This window comes from Entelurus aequoreus, linkage group LG13 (assembly GCF_033978785.1).
Source record: "Entelurus aequoreus isolate RoL-2023_Sb linkage group LG13, RoL_Eaeq_v1.1, whole genome shotgun sequence".
Taxonomy (NCBI): Eukaryota; Metazoa; Chordata; class Actinopteri; order Syngnathiformes; family Syngnathidae; genus Entelurus; species Entelurus aequoreus.
In genome coordinates, this window is record NC_084743.1 from 56,824,459 (window position 1) to 56,847,076 (window position 22,618).

General features: G+C 39.4%; 1 protein-coding gene across 13 annotated transcripts in view; it reads right to left on the minus strand.

Moving 5' to 3' along the window:
* The window catches only part of LOC133663536 (rap1 GTPase-activating protein 2-like), a 250,355-nt gene that overhangs the window by 27,023 nt on the left and 200,714 nt on the right, over positions 1-22,618 (minus strand). For 7 of the 13 annotated variants that reach the window (XM_062068075.1, XM_062068074.1, XM_062068080.1 and 4 more), the window contains 5 exons: positions 19,103-19,138; positions 4,291-4,323; positions 2,734-2,766; positions 2,393-2,617; positions 2,210-2,313 (listed from right to left, as the gene is read on the minus strand). In XM_062068075.1, the coding sequence (XP_061924059.1) occupies positions 2,210-2,313; positions 2,393-2,617; positions 2,734-2,766; positions 4,291-4,323; positions 19,103-19,138 (431 nt within the window). Of the gene's footprint in view, positions 1-2,209; positions 2,314-2,392; positions 2,618-2,733; positions 2,767-4,290; positions 4,324-9,432; positions 9,482-19,102; positions 19,139-22,618 lie in introns of all 13 variants that reach the window. The other 6 variants (XM_062068071.1, XM_062068079.1, XM_062068082.1 and 3 more) reach the window with 2 other exon arrangements.

Consider the following 22,618-nt stretch of genomic DNA (forward strand, 5'->3'; position numbering starts at 1 on the left):
ATAGACACGTTTGTAACTGGATACTTTTTAACCAACTCAGTAACCTTGTGGTTACAGTGGCCGCCCTGAGACTGGGAGGTTGGGAGTTAAAAACCCCGATCGAGTCATACCAAAGACTACAAAAAAATGGGACCCATTGCCTCCCTGCCTGGCACTCAGCATCAAGGGTTGGAGTTGGGGGTTAAATCACCAAAATGATTCCCGAGCGCGGCGCACGTTGCTGCTCACTGCTCCCCTCACCTCCCAGGGGGTGAACATGGGGATGGGTCAAATGCAAAGGACACATTTCACCACACACACAGTGTGTGTGTGTGTGTGTGACAATCGTTGGGACTTTAACTTTCTGATATGCAGATACTTTGTATCTGTAATATGCAACTTTAATTATTTGATGCCTGTTTATATTGACAAATGTGGTGTTTTAGAATGCAACATTCTTCTTTTAAAGACACTTTTTCACGAATGTATTGGAGATTTTTGATGCAAGCCAATATGAACTGATGCTGATATTGGACCAAGATCAATATTGGATTGGAATACCCTTAGTCTAAAGGAGATACTGTACATTAACAGGTAAAATATTTCCTTTTCAGTCAAAAAAAAAAAAAAGACTGCAATTTCATTGTAGTCACCACTTAATTAAAGGCCTACTGAAATTATTTTTTTTTAATTTAAACGGGGATAGCAGATCCATTCTATGTGTCATACTTGATCATTTCGCGCTATTGCCATATTTTTGCTGAAAGGATTCAGTAGAGAACATCGACGATAAAGTTCGCAACTTTTGGTCGCTGATTAAAAAAGCCTTGCCTGCACCGGAAGTAGCGTGACGTCACAGGTTGAAAGGCTCCTCACATTTCCCCACTGTTTACACCAGCAGCTAGAGCGATTCGGACCGAGAAAGCGACGATTACCCCATCAATTTGAGCGAGGATGAAAGATTTGTGGATGAGGAACGTGAGAGTGAAGGACTAGAGTTTAGTGCAGGACGCATCTTTTTTCTCTCTGACCGTAACTTAGGTAAAAGGGCTCATTGGATTCCACACTTTCTCCTTTTTCTATCGTGGATCACGGATTTGTATTTTAAACCACCTCGGATACTATATCCTCTTGAAAATGAGAGTCGAGAACGCGAAATGGACATTCACAGTGACTTTTATCTCCACGACAATACATCGGCGAAGCACTTTAGCTACGGAGCTAACGTGATAGCATCGGGCTTAACTGCAGATAGAAACAAAAGAAATAAACCCCTGACTGGAAGGATAGACAGAAAATCAACAATACTATTAAACCATGGACCTGTAACTACACGGTTAATGCTTTCCAGCCTGGCGAAGCTTAACAATGCTGTTGCTAACGACGCCATTGAAGCTAACTTAGCTACGGGACCTCACAGAGCTATGCTAAAAACATTAGCCATCCACCTACGCCAGCCCTCATCTGCTCATCAACACCCGTGCTCACCTGCGTTCCAGTGATCGACGGAGCGACGAAGGACTTCACCCGATCATCGATGCGGTCGGCGGCTAGCGTCGGATAGCGCGTCTGCTATCCAAGTCAAAGTCCTCCTGGTTGTGTTGCTGCAGCCAGCCGCTAATACACCGATCCCACCTACAGCTTTCTTCTTTGCAGTCTTCATTGCTCATTAAACAAATTGCAAAAGATTCACCAACACAGATGTCCAGAATACTGTGGAATTTTGCGATGAAAACAGAGCTTTTTGTATTGGATACAATGGTGTCCGAATACTTCCGTTTCAATCATTGACGTCACGCGCCTACGTCATCATACATAGACGTTTTCAACCGGAAGTTTCGCGGGAAATTTAAAATTGCACTTTATAAGTTAACCTGGCCGTATTGGCATGTGTTGCAATGTTAAGATTTCATCATTGATATATAAACTATCAGACTCCGTGGTAGGTAGTAGTGGGTTTCAGTAGGCCTTTAAGTAACGTAAAGAGCACTCTGCAATTTTTCTTGATTTAGGAAGAATCTTAAGATAGTTAAAAAAAACAACATAATTACATATATACATAACAAATTGCAAAACAAAGGAAGAAATACTGTATAATAGTGAGACTATTGAGATGGTCTGCCAAGACAATTATATGGATTATACTGACACGTGCCACCTTAAAGACATGCATAATGCATAATGCATAGTGCACTCCACATACTACATGTCATACATGTCAAGCGTGTACCTGAGCATGATCCGTAAGAACTCCTGACCCTCCACCTCCTCATGTTTCAGGGACATGATGAGGTTCCCTATGCTGCTGCCTGTGCAGTAGTAGTTCATGTGCTCCTGCAAGAAGTCACATTTTTAGAAATAAAGGAGCGCATTGCACGCTTTATTGCAGTTATATGACATAACAACCACATACCTTGCCCAGGAAGTGTTTGCGGTAAGCCCGGGCGGTGCTGTTGCACTCCAGACGGTAGCCGTGTCCCTCACCGGGGCTCATACCCTCTCCGCCGTCCTCGTCTTCCTCACAGAAACTGGACTCTGAAGAGGAGGGCGTCCCAGCTGGTGCCTCCCCGTCCTCGATCCAGTAGCCACCGAACTGTGGCAAGATAACTTGGGGATACGGTCCACCTTTCTCCAGGACCTTGGAGACGAGAGCGGCGGGGGAAGGGGGGTTGGGTAGAAGCCGTAGAAAAAGATCAACAGTGATGATAAATCATCTGGTGAGTGTGCACTACTCTGTTGCCGCAGGTGACTCACATCTTCTATCCGTGGGTAGGGGATATAGTCATCCTGTGAAGAGATGTAAACAGACGGTAATCACACATCAAGTAGTGGTTTTAAAAAAGGATACAACTTGAAAGGTTCATTTATGATGTAACTCACTGAAATATGCAAACATCAATAAAAGTGAGTCATCCATTAATGATGTTGCAGGTCTTGTCAATTTGGATCTGTTACAACCCTGGTATCAGGGCGAGCCTCATGGCATAAACACTTTATTTAGCTCTTTAGAAAGGCTCTGACTACCCATCAATTTAGACAGTCTACATTTTCCTTAACTAAGGACAATGGGCCCCATTCAGCAATAAGTTCCTAACTTTTCCTCTTATCTTTCTGCCTAAGTGATTTCCCAAGAGGAGTCCATTCAAATTCATGACGTGTTCTTAAACGGCCAAATTGTTCCCACCTGCTGTTCTTTAGTTGCTGAATGCCAAATGGTTAGCGCGTGCGTGTCTATCATAATTTGCATATAAACACGCCCTTATTTCCCCAATATGCATATATAAACACCCTTAATTCCCTAATTTGCATAGGTAAATGCCCTTAATCCCCCATATAAGGGCGCAATTCCGGTGGAAAAGCCGAACATCAGACACACGGAGAAAACACAGATTACAGAAGAGAAATTCGTATAATCCCGCGGGGTAAATACATAATGTCAAAACGTAAGTTTAAGAAAGGGGGGACAGCTTAAAGCGTTCAAATAAATATTTGTAATTTCGTACATGGTCGTGAAATATGCGCTCCCTTTCCAGGGCACGATCTGCGGCATCTTTCCATCTTGCAGTGTGTGTGTGCGTGTGTGTGTGTGTATTTTGAAATGTCTATATATTGCTCATTTTGCTATACCTGTATGTCTGTCTGTCTGTCTTATCGCTATCTATCTATCTATCTATCTATCTATCTATCTATCTATCTATCTATCTATCTATCTATCTATCTATCTATCTATCTATCTATCTATCTATCTATCTATCTATCTATCTATCTATCTATCTATGATACTAATTTAACATTAGACAATAGAATTAAGGGAACTTGTCACACTTAAGAACAAATAAGCCACCCTAAGAGTGCTCTGGAGCACTCGTAGATTTTGTTAAATCCCAGCTAAGAAAACATTGGTGAATACAAAAATCTCCTTAAAAACTTCGTAAGTAGGCCTAAGAACAACATTTGTTCTTAAGAACGGTTGCTGAATGGGGCCCGATGTGATTAACAGCTTTCGGTCGTTTTTAAAGTCCAAAATGGTGCCACAAAAAGCACCGCCTGTATTTGTTTGCACAGTGTAATGCCGCAGCAGGTGCGTGACCTCTAAATGCTGCTGAAGCCCATCTGCCAATAATTTGGACTAAAGCAGCAGCCAGCGCAAACGCAAGGCAGCAAGGACAAATTTGCAGTCAGAGTTCCTTCCACTTATTAAATCATGAGGTTACTGATTTCATTTGGAAGCACTAAGAGACGACAACGAAGGCACACAGACATCACGACACAAAGCCAAGACGCGTGAGCGTGTCTGTTGACCGGCCACACCTTCCATTTTTTGCTCTCTTCGACTTTGGGGACCTGAATCCATTCGCAGCATGAGGACGGAAAGCACATTAGTCAACAATCAAAGGTCAGAATGCAATGGTGCCAACATTGGGTCTCGTTCTCACGAGTCAGTTCTTAAAACCAGCGTTCATGTTGGCTTCATTAAGACTTCTGAGATGGCTGAAAGCACCTGCTGGTTTATCCCAATCAGCAGGAGTTTTTTTTTTCTATGAAGAACCCATTCATATGCAGCTTACTTGCACACATAAGTGGAATTAGGTTTGCAAAGTGATTGGTCTTGCCTTTTTTTTAATTATTTCGGAACATCTCAATCAGTATATTTTTTGGAAAATATTTTGGTAACACTTTAGTATGGGGAACATATTCACCATTAATTAGTTGCTTTATTAACATGCAAATTAGTAACATATTGGCTCTTAATTAGTCATTGTTAAGTACTTATTAATGCCTTATTCTGCATTGCCTTATTATACAACTAAGAGTCTTCCCTTAATAATCTCAGAATTATCACTTATTAGTAACCCTAACCCTAACCCTAACCCTTATATGTTCCCAAATTAAGTCTTTGTTACTTAGAATATGTTCCCCATACTAAAGTGTTACCAATATTTAATTATCTTACTAACCATTCCCACACCAATGTAGCTTAGACTTTTACGAAACAAAAACCTCCAAAAACATTCATATTGACAAGATGTTAGAACAGTGGTTCTTAACCTTGTTGGAGGAACCAAACCCCACCAGTTTCATATGCGCATTCACCGAATCCTTCTTTAGTGAAAAATAAAATGTTTTTTTTTCAAATTCAAGACAAAGTTATATGTTTTTTTTACTGGCGCACAAAATGAACTATGCATGAGCATCACCTTGTTCAAAGAACAAAACCAACACGGTGCATGAACTCACACCAAATTACACACCTGCAAATCAGATGGAAATTAGAGGGAACTTTGTTTGGGGGTATCCATAATATGCCGATAGGGAAAAGTTTTTATTCTCACAATGAGTTGAGTGTGTCTTGACCTCCGCGGCAGAGGCTCCGCCGAACCCCTGAGGCCGACTCACCGAACCACTAGGGTTCGATCGAACCCAGGTCTAAGGTGTTTTGTATGACTATATACACTTATCGTTTTTTTTGGACTATAAGGCGCACTGTCGATGAGTGGGTCTATTTTCATACAAACGGTGCACCAGATTATAAGGCACATTAAAGGTGTCATATTATGATTGTTTTTCGACATTTAAAACACTTCCTTGTGGTCTACATAACATGTAATGGTGGTTATTTGGTCAAAATATTGCACAGATTATGTTTTACAGTCTTCAAGCTGCTTTCTGACCGTGTCTACAGGATACGGTCTTATTTACGTGGCTCCACTTCGACAGCGTTTTTCTCGCCCGTCATCTTTTGTTGTAGTTTTTAGATCTATTGACAAGTATAAGTTAGAACTATACACTACTTTGTATTAGAAATGGCAACAGCGAAGGCTGAATGCCCCACAACAAAACGATAGAGAAAAATAAGTTTCTTATTGACGCGCAAACATTTTCGGGATTTATGCAGATCCCAAATACACAACAGCAGTAATAAATGTTGATTTTGCAAAATAGGTCGTAAGAAAACGCCAGATAATATGTCTTCTAATTGGTGCCACTTTGGGGTCCTTACGCACACATCATAATAATACCCATATGTTGAAGCACAGTGTGTCTGATTATGGTAGCCGTAATGCGGCTTCGTAGCTTACGAAAGTCGGACAAACACATTTTAACCGATTTTCTAGCGCCGTGTGTAATGTTCTATATTCTCAATAAAACACCAAAGTTTAGGGTTTGCTTGCTAAACTGTACTTGCTAGCGTCAATCCATTAAGATGTGCGGCTTCGTAGCTTACGAAAGTCGGACAAATACATTTTAACCAATTTTCTAACGCCGTGTGTAATGTTCTATATTCTCAATAGAACACCAACGTTTTGGGTTTGCTTGCTAAACTGTACTTGCTAGCGTCAATCCATTAAGATGTGCGGCTTCGTAGCTTACGAAAGTCGGACAAATACATTTTAACCAATTTTCTAGCACCGTGTGTAATGTTTAATGTTCTATATTGTTAATAAAACACGAAAGTTTGGGGTTTGCTTGCTAAACTGTACTTGCTAGCGTCGATCCATCAAGCTGTGCGGCTTCGTAGCTTACGAAAGTCGGACAAACACATTTTAGCCGATTTTCTAGCGCCGTGTGTAATGTTGTATATTCTCAATAAAACACCAAAGTTTGGGGTTTGCTTGCTAAACTGCACTTGCTAGCATCGATCCATTAAGCTGTGGGGCTTTGAAGCTTACTAAAGTCGGACAAATACATTTTAACCAATTTTCTAGCGCCGTATGTAATGTTCTATATTCTCAATAGAACACCAACGTTTTGGGTTTGCTTGCTAAACTGTACTTGCTAGCGTCAATCCATTAAGATGTGCGGCTTCGTAGCTTACGAAAGTCGGACAAATACATTTTACTCGATTTTCCAGCGCCGTGTGTAATGTTCTATATTCTCAAAAAAACACCAACGTTTTGGGTTTGTTTGCTAAACTGTACTTGCTAGCGTCGATCCATCAAGCTGTGCGGCTTCGTAGCTTACGAAAGTCGGAAAAATAAATGTTACCCGATTTTCTAGCGCCGTGTGTAATGTTCTATATTCTCAACAAAACACCAATGTTTGGGGTTTGCTTGCTAAACTGTACTTGCTAGCATCGATCCATTAAGCTGTGCGGCTTCGTAGCTTACGAAAGTCGGACAAATACAATTTAACCGATTTTCTAGTGCTGTGTGTAATGTTCTATATTCTCAATAAAACACCAAAGTTTGGGGTTTGCTTGCTAAACTGTACTTGCTAGCGTCATTTATAGAACAGGCGTCAACCTACAGTCCACGAATCTCTTATGTGTGACTGCCATCTACTGGTCACACTTGTCATTACACCATGTACCACAACCAAAACAAGCACAACCAGAATTAATACACATTTAATGCTCACTGTCGATTTTGAGAAAATTAAAGGATTTTAAGAGGACCTTGTAGTCTGAAAAATACAGTAGTTTATAGGGGCATCAGAATAACATTTTTAAAAAAGAAGATAGTGGAACGCTTTGGTGGTCTTTGTTAAATGTATGATAAGATTCATGCTCATAGATAAATACACAATAATGCTAATCTCGCAGTATGCTGAGAGTAACATTTTGTCCCGAGAAGCACAAAGTGAGTACTGCAAAACATGCAAATGCACTTCACTTCACTTCAGCGAGGGCCATGCAACACACTGCACTGTAGCTTCAATATCCTGCAGGTCGGTGATGGAGTGTCTGTGCATATTGACGGGGCAGCTGTTACAGTCACTGGGGAGTCATTGTCGACAATAGAAAACTGATCACAAAAGGTGCTCTTAAGGGATTCAATTTTCTGTCTCAGACAGAGACAAAGAGGACAAAAAAAAGGGTGGAAAGGGGAGAAATATAAACAAAAGAAAAAGAAATGAGAAGAGATGACCTTCATCAGCGCCACCGATTACAACATCGAAGCAGACTTTGAACACACAGTTCCCAACGCCGAGGTGTAGGCGGCAGAGCACAAGAGAGCAGATCGATGCACGCTGAGGTTCAGAGAAGATGGATAAGGGACCACAGTTCTTGCTGTGGGAGATTCTTTCATCACTCGGCTGCACTGACCAGCTCCCGTCCACCAATCATGTGTCCAAAATGTCTCTATGATGTGCTCATAGTGTAAGCATTAAGGTTTGGAGGCAATCAGGCGAACAACTACTATGTTTGCTTCAAATAGGACACACAATAGTGTAACTTCACCAATCAGCCCAAAAAAAAACCCCAATACAATAGTGTGTTATATTAATTAAATGATAATAATCCCGTTACAATTTGATATCTCACAAATTAATTGTTCATTACTAGGTTGTCGGATTATATTTATACAGCACCATACATATACAGTGGTCAATAAAGCTTTCTATTTTATTCTAACCTAATATTAGATTATGTAATATATATAATGGCTTTTCTGCCGATATTCCGATATTGTCCAACTCTTAATTACCGATTCCGATATCAACCGATACCGATATATACAGTCGTGGAATTAACACATTATGACTAATTTTGTTGTGATGCCCTTAATGCATTAAACAATGTAACAAGGTTTTACAAAATAAATCAACTCAAGTTATGGAAAAAAAAAGGCCGACATGGCACTGCCATATTTATTATTGAAGTCACAAAATGCAGTATTTTTTTTAACATGCCTCAAAACAGCAGTTTGGAATTTGGGACATGCTCTCCCTGAGAGAGCATGAGGAGGTAGAGGTGGGCGGGGTTTTGGGGTAGGGGATAGCGGGGGGTGTATATTGTAGCGTCTCGGAAGAGTTAGTGCTGCAAGGGGTTCTGGGTATTTGTTCTGTTGTGTTTATGTTGTGTTACGGTGCGGATGTTCTCCCGAAATGTGTTTGTCATTCTTGTTTGGTGTGGGTTCACAGTGTGGCGCATATTTGTAACAGTGTTAAAGTTGTTTATACGCACACCCTCAGTGTGACCTGTATGGCTGTTGACCAAGTATATTCACTTGTGTGTGTGAAAAGCCGTAGATATTATGTGATTGGACCGGCACGCAAAGGCAGTGCCTTTAAGGTTTATTGGCGCGCTGTACTTCTCCCTACGTAGTACATAGTACACTCTATTGTGTAGTTTTCATACAATATTTTGTATCTAAATGTTTGTTTTTCTTTGAAATAGGCACATTACATGCAAAAATTGTGCTATTTTGAGGTGGCCAAGCATCGATTAAATTAATTTTAATTAATTTTGGTGTTTTGCAATACAAGTTTTTTAATGTGCGAGCTGTGTCACAGAACGAATGACTGATTGTTTAGATAAGGGATTAAGGCAAACCTAGTTTTTGAAACTTGTCAACTAACAAAAACCACATATAGTATAAAGTACAAACTACCACGCGAGCTGCACATTACCGCACAATTAGTGTCACGTATCCCAACTTTTACTGTAATTTATAGGAACATTAATCAACATCTCGTATAGTTCACCATTTTGAGCGCTTTAATACTCACATATTTGTGATGAAAAGCGTCACTCTCCACGTCACATCTGCACCTTACGCTGTAGAGCACATACAGTCTGTGTCACTGAGAAATAAGTTGATACCTTCGGTACAGTCGCTGTTAACTGGTTCCGGGCCTGACCGTCATCAAAGACTTTACGCAAAAGTAGGAATTATTCATTTTAAATTGGATATAGCGAGAACACAAAAAAATGACCTTGTAAATATGTTTTTAACATTATGAAAGCCCTCGATACCTGACATAACACCCACATAGTCACCTTTACACTTGTAATCCAATATAGTAATGCCGCCTGAGACCACGAATCAGAGGCCACAATACTGAACAGCAAACTGATTGGTTAGGTTTTATCGTGGCCAATACTACTATAGTATTCATATTTGTACTTCATTTGGCAATTTTCATTCTTAAAAATTGCTGAATCTAGGCCCTAAATTACGGAGCCCCTAAAGGGACATGGAGATCTCGCAAAACTTTTCTTTCCTTCAGGGGCTCCGTTCTGAATACATATAATCTGCTTAAAAAAATATGTGATACAGTGAACCCGAAAACTTCGAAATGCGATGTGACAAAGGACGACTCCTCTTGGGTAACTCTTAATTTTGATGTAAAAAAAAATTAAAATTAATATAGAATAATCTTTCTAAAACGACCAATTGGACTAATGCGCATTCATACGGAATGGTCCATTGCTTGAAAAGGGAGGGATTGATCAAGCATTTTGATGTCATTTTAACCACACAAACTTAGATTAAAAAAATAAATCATTGTTAGGTGCTCCCTAGAAATCAAAGTGACTTTATTATGAATACTAGTTTGGAAATAATGTAACGGGTTAGCTTACTCATTACTGAAAAATGTGGTCATATTAGAGCAGGGGTGTCTGGGGGTTGTCTAAAATGTGTAGCCGAGGGGCCGAAAGCCAACTGCATGCATAGTATGTATATATATATATATATATATATATATATATATATATATATATATATATATATATATATATATATATATATATATATATATATATATATATATATATATATATTATGCAACATATGTTCGGCCGATTGCAGTTTCTAAACTGTACATAGGTGTGAATGGGAGTGGGAATGTTTGTTTATTTGTGTTTGTTTACATATACATATATATATAATATATATATATATATATATATATATATATATATATATATATATATATATATATATATATATATATATATATATATATATATATATATATATATATATATATATATATATATATATATATATATATATATATATATATATACACACATATACAGTCCAGGCCAAAAGTTTGGACACACCTTCTCATTTCAATGCATTTTCTTTATTTTCATGACTATTTACATTGTAGATTGTCACTGAAGGCATCAAAACTATGACACCTGTGAAGTGAAAACAATTTCAGGTGACTACCTCTTGAAGCTCATTGAGAGAATGCCAAGAGTGTGCAAAGCAGTAATCAGAGCAAAGGGTGGCTATTTTGAAGAAACTAGAATAAAAACATGTTTTCTGTTGTTTCACCTTTTTTTGTTAAGTACATAACTCCACATTAAGATTAAAGATTAAAGTACCAATGATTGTCACACACACACTAGATGTGGTGAAATTTGTCCTCTGCATTTGTCCCATCCCCTTGGGGAGCAGTGTGCAGCAGCGGCGCCGCGCCCGGGAATCATTTTGGTGATTTAACCCCCAACTCCAACCCTTTGTTGCTGATGTGTTCATTCATAGTTTTGATGCCTTCAGTGACAATCTACAATGTAAATTGTCATGAAAATAAAGAAAACACATTGATATGAGAAGGTGTGTCCAAAATTTTGACTTGTAATATATATATATATACACATACATACATATGTATATGTATATGTATATGTGTGTCTGAGTATGTGTGTTCACATATAGGGCTATATAAATAAACATTGATTGATTGATTGATATAATAATATAATGGATATATATATAATTAATAATTACTAGGGAGGTGTTTAGGGCACGTCCGACCGGTAGGACGCCACGGGGAAGACCCAGGACACGTTGGGAAGACTGTGTCTCCCGGCTGGCCTGGGAACGCCTCAGGATCCCCCGGGAAGAGCTGGACAAAGTGGCTGGGAGAGGGAAGTCTGGGCTTCCCTGCTTAAGCTGCTGCCCCCGCGACCCGACCTCGGATAAGCGGAAGAAGATGGATGGATGGATAATAATTACTATAATAAAATATTAAGAGTATGTGAAAGCTCAACCCCTACCTTGGTTACTTCTGTGACAAACTTTTTTAAAGCTTTGTGATCAATCAAAAACATCAAGCAGCTAAAAGTCAAACATGGATAAGTGTAGGGAGACTGTTTTGCAGTTTCCCATCATGCCTTTTAATGGATTTAAATGGGTGTAGTTTGGAATGTTTTATGGTTATGGGACGTATTTTTTTATAATAACCACAAAAATCAGTGTGCAAGTTGTGTTATGTGTAATCATGTGTGTTGACTTTTTGTGCTGGTTGATTTTTTTTCCTGCACCATGACTAGGAAATGTTGTTTGAAATGGGTCATATAGATAAATGCAGAGCTTAAAATGTCAATAATGTCTACATCACAGTCACTGACCTCAGTTTCTTACACCATCCACAAAAGAGTGAGCATTTGCCACTTAACGTATTGCTTAATATGTAAACATGACCACTTTGACTTTTGAAATCATACTTTAAAATTGATCTCAAGTCCACAATCTGGCTGGCCAAATTGAAGAGGCCTGATGCGGCCCGCTGGCCGTGGTTTGGACACCCCTGTATTACAATAACAGGTTACTTAGCATGACTGCTGAGAATGACAGCTTTTGCCTTGTAAAACAGTATTTCTGTCTATTGGCTTTCTAAAAATAGTAGTAGGTAGATTACCCTGTTCATCTTAAAAACTGTAGTGTCTAACAACTTTTTCTTGGCTGTATTCCAGTGAAAGCTTGATATTTCGATTTACCCATTTATAAAATACTTATAATTTGGTCTTTGATGCTGACCAAAACAAACAAACTGTTTGTCTCCTGATAAAGGCCAGATGACTAAAATGCATAAAAGGTCCATCAAGTCATGCTGTAAGGCATTTTTACCAATGAAGAAAGTGCTTTGTTTTTTTTGTGTTTTTTTGCCGTTAGAAACATTAAAAAGAGGGTCATTGCATTTAAACAACTGTATTGTTGCAAAATATTAAGTGACAAGCTCATTTTGTTTCGTATTGTAATATAATAACTGGTTCTGGCACCTCATTAACCATACAACTGTTTTGACAAGATAATGTAGACACACAGCAGTTTGTTTAGGAAAGGGGAAATAACACTCTTTCCGTTTTTAATCTTGTAGGAAACTCTGCATCTAACATTGAGGAATACTGTCACTTTCTCATAATGTGAGCTTCATACTGTATGATATACATCATTATTTTTTTCACATTTTTCTATGTTTTCATGGGTAGCAGTGAGAGGAATGCATTTGCTTTTTGTCAAAAATGAAATGTTTTTTGTGATTACTGTACTGTCTGTTGTTATTCTGTTAGGGGTGCAAGATTCTGACATTTTTTTTTTTACATACACACCATGTTAATAATATGTCCTGAAGAACTCCCACGGTTCTATTACCTCTGCCATGAGGTTATGTGGTCGCAGGTAGAGATGTCCGATTATATCGACCTGCCGATATTATCGGCCGATAAATGCTTTAAAATGTAATATCGGAAATTATCGGTATGGTTTTTTATTATCGGTATCGGTTTTTTATTTTTATTAAATCAACATAAAAAACAGAAGATACACTTACAATTAGTGCACCAACCCAAAAAACCTCCCTTCCCCATTTACTGTCATTCACACTCATTCACACAAAAGGGTTGTTTCTTTCTGTTATTAATATTTTGGTTCCTACATTATATATCAATATATATCAATACAGTCTGCAAGGGATACAGTCCGTAAGCACACATGATTGTGCGTGCTGCTGGTCCACTAATAGTACTAACCTTTAACAGTTAATTTTACTAATTTTCATTAATTACTAGTTTCTATGTAACTGTTTTTATATTGTTTTACTTTCTTTTTTATTCAAGAAAATGTTTTTAATTTATTTATTTTATTTTATACATTTTTAAAAAAAGGACCTTATCTTCACCATACCTGGTTGTCCAAATTAGGCATAATAATGTGTTAATTCCACGACTGTATATATTGGTATCAGTTGATATCGGTATCGGTTGATATCGGTATCGGTAATTAAAGAGTTGGACATTATCGGAATATCGGATATCGGCAAAAAGCCATTATCGGACATCCCTATTCGCAGGGGTTGGTTTGTCTGTTAGTTGGTTAGCAACGTAACTCAAAAAAGCTATGGGCAGATTTTGATGAAAGGAAACATCATTTGCGCTACGTGTGTATGCTGGAGGTCCTGCCTCCACCCACAGAGACAAATAGAATTATTGACCGACAAAAGGGTTCACTAATTTTTTTAAATTTTGCTCTAAAACCAACACGCCCGGTTGCTGAGACCCATCGGAAGAGTGAACTATCTTCGGACACGTTTGAAAGCGACAGACGTAAAAAACAAACACTAATTTGGACATGGCAAATTCATTTATGCGTCCTCAATTAGGGAGTTATGGATTCACCGGGGTCTGTTTGTCTGTCTGTTAGCAACATAGCTCCAAAAGTTATAGGTGGATTTAAAATAAAATCTCCAGTAAATGTCAGAAATGGGATCATGAATAAGTGGTTAGATTTTGGGGGTTATACTGACACATTTTTACGACATGTGGATGCTAGTAGACCTGCCGCCACCCACAGAGACAAAGAGAGCGATTAGAGGCCAACTGATTAGATTTTGGAGGGTGATCCGGATCACCGTCTGGATTCAGGATTTGTAAAACGATTCCTTACTATTGGGAGATAGGGCCTGGTCGAAGTGTTTCTAGTTGCCATTACTGTATTATCATTATTAGAGATGTCCGATAATGTTTTTTTTGCCGATATCCGATATTCCGATATTGTCCAACTCTTAATTACCGATTCCGATATCAACCGATAACGATATATACAGATGTGGAATTAGCACATTATTGTGCCTAATTTTGTTGTGATGCCCCGCTGGATGCATTAAACAATGTAACAAGGTTTTCCAAAATAAATCAACTCAAGTTATGGAAAAAAATGCCAACATGGCACTGCCATATTTATTATTGAAGTCACAAAGTGCATTATTTTGTTTAACATGCCTCAAAACAGCAGCTTGGAATTTGGGACATGCTCTCCCTGAGAGAGCATGAGGAGGTTGAGGTGGGCGGGGTTGGGGGGAGGGCGGGTTGAGGTGTGTGTGTGTGTGTGTGTGGGGGGGGGGGTGGGGGTGGGGGGTTAGCGGGGGGTGTATATTGCAGCGTCCCGGAAGAGTTAGTGCTGCAAGGGGTTCTGGGTATTTGTTCTGTTGGGTGGATGTTCTCCCAAAATGTGTTTGTCATTCTTGTTTGGTGTGGGTTCACAGTGTGGTGCATATTTGTAACAGTGTTAAAGTTGTTTATACGGCGACCCTCAGTGTGACCTGTATGGCTGTTGACCAAGTATGCATTTCATTCACCTCTGTGTGTGAAAGCCGTAGATATTATGTGATTGGGCCGGCACGCAAAGGCAGTGCCTTTAAGGTTTATTGGCGCTCTGTACTTCTCCCTACGTCTGTGTACCACTCCATACAGCGGCGTTTTAAAAAGTCATACATTTTACTTTTTGAAACCGATACCGATAATTTCCGATATTACATTTTTAAAGCATTTATCTCTAATCGTGATTATTAGACTCCTCATTTTTTTGTTCTTGTCTTTTTGCCATTCTTTGTGGAAGATCCTGGAGGGACAACTGATTGGGGACAACTTCAGTGCCGCATTATCCCTCGAGTAAAATGGCTCGTTTATTTTGCAGCTCGTTAACTATCTTTCTTCTTAAATTAGTATCATTTTTACACTATCCATCCATCCATCAGTTTTCTACCGCTGGGGGTGCTGGAGCCTATCTCAGCTGCATTATTATTATAATTTATTTTCCTTTTTTTTAATTTTCAGCCACATCCGTGTAGCAGATTATTATATTCCTATGTATATATTTCCATAATTTTATCACTTTCCATACTGCTTGTCGTCATTAGGGCCACGGGTGTGCTGGAGCCCATCCCAGCTGACTTTAGGCGAGAGGCGGGGGTGCATCCTGGACTGGCCGCCATCCAGATCACACGGCACAAATAAACAAACATTCCCACTCCCATTCACACCTATGCACAGTTTAGAAACTCCGATCAGCCCAACATATGTTGCGTAAACGCCACACAGAGACGTCCAAACCGAGATTCGAACCCACAATCCCTCTAACCACTAGGCCACCGCGCCAGCGTCATTTGCATATTTGCAGTGACTAATTCATGCATCCTCACGGTCTCCTCAGACATTTTCTTCACCACAAAACAACCTGCAAAACATTATTTTCTCTCTCCTCAAGATAGCCTTTCCACCACTTGTTCCACTCTCCTTCACAATTTTTTGTGCTTTCCACATCTCCTCCCACCATTTCTTCTCTTTTACTCATATTGTCTTTTTTTTTTTAAGCCCCCCCCGCCCTCCTTCTGTGCTCACACTTCTCAGAGCCTGTGCCCTTGGAAGCCCGTGGCGGGAACAAAGAGGTCACAGAAAGGGGAAAAAAAAAAATCCATTCCATGCTGAGAGTAATGCCAGTCGTGCCATCCTCAGCTTCCAGCATGCTTATTATCTAATAAGAGCAAGCGACTGAGCCCATCTGGCTGACATACACTAATTGAATCTACAATGGCTGTCTCATCTTTATGTATGTTAATCAGACATCTCACATATTGAATTTCTGGTGAACTGAGGAATGAACTGGCAACGGTGATCTATACAATATATGGACAAACGTTATTGGAAGTCTGGTAAAATGGACTAGAATTAGAACAATGGATTGGAAGGTAACCTGTCTTGAATTTTAGCTCCATTTCAACTAGAGATGTCCGATAATGGCTTTTTTGCCGATATCCGATATTCCGATATTGTTCAACTCTTAATTACCGATTCCGATATCAACCGATACCGATATATACAGTCGTGGAATTAACACATTATTATGTCTAATTTTGTTGTGATGCCCCGCTGGATGCATTAAACAATGTAACAAGGTTTTCCAAAATAAATCAACTCAAGTAATGGAAAAAAATGCCAACATGGCACTGCCATATTTATTATTGAAGTCACAAAGTGCATTATTTTTTGGGACATTTGGGACATGAGGAGGTTGAGGTGGGTGGGGTAGGGGGTAGCGGGGTCGAGGTGGAGGGGGGGGGGGTAGGGGGTAGCGGGGGGTGTATATTGTAGCGTCCCGGAAGAGTTAGTGCTGCAAGGGGTTCTGGGTATTTGTTCTGTTGTGTTTATGTTGTGTTACGGTGCGTATGTTCTCCCGAAATGTGTTTGTCATTCTCGTTTGGTGTGGGCTCACAGTGTGGCGCATATTTGTAACAGTGTTAAAGTTAAAGTTAAAGTTGCGGTCAGTGTTGGTCTCGAAGTCGCACAGGTAAAAATCGCAATTAATGTCAAACAACAAAGGCATAGTGCAGCAAGGAAGTGCACAGGAAGCATAAACACTTGAGCGAGGGAACACACAAAGGCAAGCAAAGCAAAACAATGATCAAGCACCCGTCCAGAGGACAGGTGCTGGCATATAAAGAATTGTGCTTGGCATCCAGGGACAAGTGTGTCCTGATTGCCAATCAGAGACAGGTGAGGGAGTCAGACCAGAGAAGTGGTTGCAAATGAAGCAAGCAGGAAGCGGAAGGAAAAATAAGAGCACTAACAAAGAAAAAATACAGAAACCGAGGAAACAAACACAAATCCAAGACAGATCATAACTGTCTATTTAAATCCAGCTAACATTTATTGTATGGAAAATAACCCATTTTATGTTTTGTTTGAAAAGAAAAAACAGCAACATTTAATTAATTACTATTATAACATCGGGTCTGGTTCAAATATAGATATGAGGTCTTTAATTTGTTTTGCTGTTGTACTCTGTCTCAAAGTGTTAACATGTGCTCAATGTTTCCTTACCATTATTGCTATGTTGTCCATTACCATTGTTAGTATTGTTCACTCTTCCTACATTGCTGATTCAAATTATTGTTACAGTGTAATAATTATTGTTACCTGTGGTAATGCCACCATGATATAACATTTGCATTATAATCCTTGAACAAAGTAACAGTGAAACTCAATGTATTAATCACTGAATGGAGAACTGGGGGTGGGATTAAATATGTTATCTTCTTCTCACTTCCTTTCAGGCAAAACTGGCATTACCTTTTGCATTATATTAACTAATAGTATTATGTGTTGTCTACCTCAGTGTTTTTCAACCTTTTTTGAGCCAAGGCACATTTTTTGCCTTGAAAAAATCCAGAGGCACACCACCAGCAGAAATCATTAAAAAAACAAAACTCAGTTGACAGTAAAAAGTTGTTGTCGCAATTGTTGGATATGACTTTAAACCATAACCAACCATGCATCACTATAGCTTTTGTCTCAAAGTAGGTGTACTGTCACGACCTGTCACATCACGCCGTGACTTATTTGAAGTTTTTTGGTGTTTTCCTGTGTGTAGTGTTTTAGTTCTTGTCTTGCGCTCCTATTTTGGTGGCTTTTTCTCTTTTGTTGGTATTTTCCTGTAGCAGTTTCATGTCTTCCTTTAAGCGATATTTCCCGCATCTGCTTTGTTTTAGCAATCAATAATATTTCAGTTGTTTTTATCCTTCTTTGTGGGGACATTGTTGATTGCCATGTCATGTTCGGATGTACGCCGTCTTTGCTCCACAGTAAGTCTTTGCTGTCATCCAGCATTCTGTTTTTGTTTACTTTGTAGCCAGTTCAGTTTTAGTTTTGTTCTGCATAGCCTTCCCTTCCCTAAGCTTCAATGCCTTTTTTTAGGGGCACTCACCTTTTCTTTATTTTTGGTTTAAGCATTAGATACCTTTTTACCTGCACACTGCCTCCCGCTGTTTCCGACATCTACAAAGCAATTAGCTACCTGCTGCCACCTACTGATATGGAAGAGTATTACACGGTTACTCTGCCGCGCTCTAGACAGCACCGACACTCAACAACAACACATCATTTGCAGACTATAATTACTGGTTTGCAAACAATATTTTTAACCCAAATAGGTGAAATTAGATAATCTCCCACGGCACACCAGACTGTATCTCACGGCATCTTGTACTTTTTTTGATGTCATTGCTTGAAATAAATGAAAAAAAAAAAAAGACAAAAATTATATGGGCCTTTAAGGGGTCAAAATAATAAACATTTGGTATTTTTTATTTGGACTTGAAATAAATTTAAAAAAAAACATTAATAATACATTTTTAATCGTTTTATACCCATTTAAAAAAATAATCTTTCTCCTATTGTTGTCATTACCATTGCATGAGGTGTTAAAATTAAACCTTACCTCAAGATCTAAGTGTGCCGCAACATTTGTCCACTTTGCATGGTTTTCAAGTCAGTGAGGGGCAAGATAAAAACACTCCAGTAAAATAAGGAAGCATGATATCATACCTGCATTCTCTCCAGCATGTCGAAGAACTCTGCAGACTGAGAGAGAAAAAAAGGGGAATTGTTAGAAACCGACGCCCAAAGCCCGCCATCAAACACAAGCTCAATATCTTGACACCGAACGCAAACGGCAATTTCTAAATGTAAACATCTTACTGTGCACTGACAACATGAGGTCTGCCACTGAAGTTGACTGTGTTCTTGCAGTATTAGCATAAGCCAGTCATGAGGGCAGCGCCCTTTTTTCACACCCGTGTGCACGCACTCTGATAAGCAGCCACTTCCTCCAAAAGGAACACGCACACAAACACGCACACACAAGCATACATGTGCATCCCTGAATGCATTCACATGGGCCTCCTCCTGGGGTTGCCACCTTGTCACACAAACAAGGTGCCAGGGTGAAAATGGCCGGCCCGCTTTGTGTCTTCGCCTGCAGGCTTCAACACGTGTGGAGGTAGTATTGACTGTTACGCAAGCGCACGTGAAACCATGGGGACCAAAAAAGAATCAACAAAAAAAACATCCCGCTTTAAAGGGCAGTATTACCGGAAACAATTCCTGAACATCCACTTTACACGCCGGAGTTCAGAAACGTGTTGACAGCAAAATATATGTCATCCCTGTGAACTGAGGGGGCTGCCAGAGACAGGAAAAGTCTTCAAAGGCGTTTTACAACCGTTTGAATGATTCCAGTAGTAAAAACCTGGAGATAACTACATTTTGAGGGGCACTAATAAAACCCAGTGTTACCTGAAATTACTTTGGATGAAACCTATAAATCTAGCGCGGCTCCCGTCACCTATAAACGTTATCACAGGGTTGATATTATGAACTGGGCAGGCATGAACTGCATGGTCCAAAAATGACGTCGCTGATGACGGCTGATTGGTGCTATGACCAAAGTTCAAGCCAACTGTTGGTCCAAATCCAAGTTGAAGCTTCTTAGGCCCCGTTTACACTAAGCCGGATAATGTTATCCAGGGTAAATCACAACTAACCTTTTCCGTGTCAACACACAACAATGACACCGTTTAAGACCCCCGCCCCTCTCCGTCCGCCGGCGCAACGCGACCTAATACGCATGCGCCGAAAATGCGCACATCATAGTCACCTCCAGTGTTGCTTTGTGTGCAAGTTCTTAAATTTACTTATCTGAACAATATCCAGTGTTGTGGTATTTCAATTACCGTATTTTTCGGAGTATAAGCATACTTGCCAACCTTGAGACCTCCGATTCCGGGAGGTGGGGGGTGGGGGGTGGGGCGTGTCTGAGAGGGGAGGAGTATATTTACAGCTAGAATTCACCAACTCGAGTATTTCATATATATTTCATATATATATATATATATATATATATATATATATATATATATATATATATATATATATATATATATATATATATGTATGTATGTATGAAATACTTGACTTTAGGTGAATTCTAGCTATATATATATATATATATATTTATTTTATTATACATAAAAAATAAAAGAAATACTTGAATTTCAGTGTTCCGGAGGCTATCCACCAGATGGCAGTATTGTCCTGTTTAAGAGTGTCACAACATTGCTGTTTACGGTAGACGAAAACGTGACTGCTGTTGTTGTGTGTTGTTACCGCGCTGGGAGGACGTTAATGAAACTGCCTAACAATAAACCCACGTAAGAAACCAAGAACTCGCCCTCAATCATTCTACAGTTATAACGTGATTGGGCAGGCACGCTGTTTATATCGTGGGAAAGCGGACGTGAAAACAGACTGTCGCCGCTGTCCCCACTCAGGTCCGCATGGAGCTCCGGCTGAATTCCGGGAGATTTTCGGGAGAAAATTTCCGGGAGGGTTGGCAAGTATGTATAAGTCGCTCCGGAGTATAAGTCACACCGGCCGAAAATGCATAATAAAGAAGGGAAAAAACATATATAAGTCGCACTGGAGTATAAGTCGCATTTTGTGGGGAAATTTATCTGATAAAACCCAACACCAAGAATAGACATTTGAAAGGCAATTTAACATAAATAAGGAATAGTGAACAACAGGCTGAATAAGTGTACGTTATATGACACATAAATAACCAACTGAGAATGTGCCTGGTATGTTAACGTAACATATTATGGTAAGAGTCATTCAAATAACTATAACATATAGAACATGCTATACGTTTACCAAACAATCTATCACTCCTAATCGCTAAATCCGATGAAATCTTATTTGTCTAGTCTCTTACGTGAATGAGCTAAATAATATTATTTGATATTTTACGGTAATGTGTTAATAATTTTACAAGTCGCTCCTGTGTATAAGTCGCACCCCCAGCCAAACTATGAAAAAAACTGCGACTTATAGTCAGAAAAATACGGTAACTGGAATCCAGTGTGCTGTGAGGCCCTATTGTAGTGAATCACACCTGAGCCATCATAAATTAATCAAATATTATTAGACACGTAAACAATGTAATAAAGAACATTTAACATTAATCAATCTAGGGCAGTGTTTTTCAACCTTTTTGGAGCAGAGGCACATTTTTTTTATTGAAAAAATGTGCGGAGGCACACCACTAGCAGCAAACATTAAAAAATGTAACTCAGTAGTCGATATTGACAGTAAAAAGTCATTCTGGAGAGGGTTTTATATGAATTCAAACCATAACCTCTTGTCTCAAACTACTGTCACGACCTGTCACATCACGCCGGGACTTATTTGGAGTTTTTTGGTGTTTTCCTGTGTGTACTGTGTTACCGTCCTATTTTAGTGGCTTTTCCTGTTTTGTTGGTATTCTCCTGTAGTAGTTTCATGTCTTCCTTTGAGCGCTATTCAACCCACACCTGCTTTCTTTTAGCAGTCAAGACTATTTCAGTTGTGCGGACGCTATCCTTCTTTGTGTGGACATTGTTGATTGTCATGTCATGTACGGATGTACTTTGTGGACGCTGTCTGCTCCACATGCTGTAAGTCTTTGCTGTCGTCCAGCATTCTGTTTTTATTTACTTTGTAGCCAGTTCAGTTTTAGTTTTGTTTTCCATGGCCTTTCCTAAGCTTCAATGGGGCGGTATAGCTTGGTTGGTAGAGTGGCCGTGCCAGCAACTTGAGGGTTCCAGGTTTGATCCCCGCTTCCGCCATCCTAGTCACTGCCGTTGTATCTTTGGGCAAGACACTTTACCCACCTGCTCCTAGTGTCACCCACATTGGTTTAAATGTAATTTAGATATTGGGTTTCACTATGTAAAGCGCTTTGAGTAACTAGAGAAAAGCGCTATATAAATATAATTTACTTCACTTCAATGCCTTTTCTTAGGGGCACTCACCTTTTGTTTATTTTTGGTTTAAGCATTAGATACAACGTTTACAAAACAATTAGCTACCGGCTGCAACCTACTGATATGGAAGAGTATTACAGGGTTTTACTCTGCCTAGCTGTAGACAGCACAGACACTTAACAAAGGCACATTATTTGCTGATTATAATTACTGGTTTGCAAAAAATATTTTTAACCCAGTTAGGTGAAATTACATAATC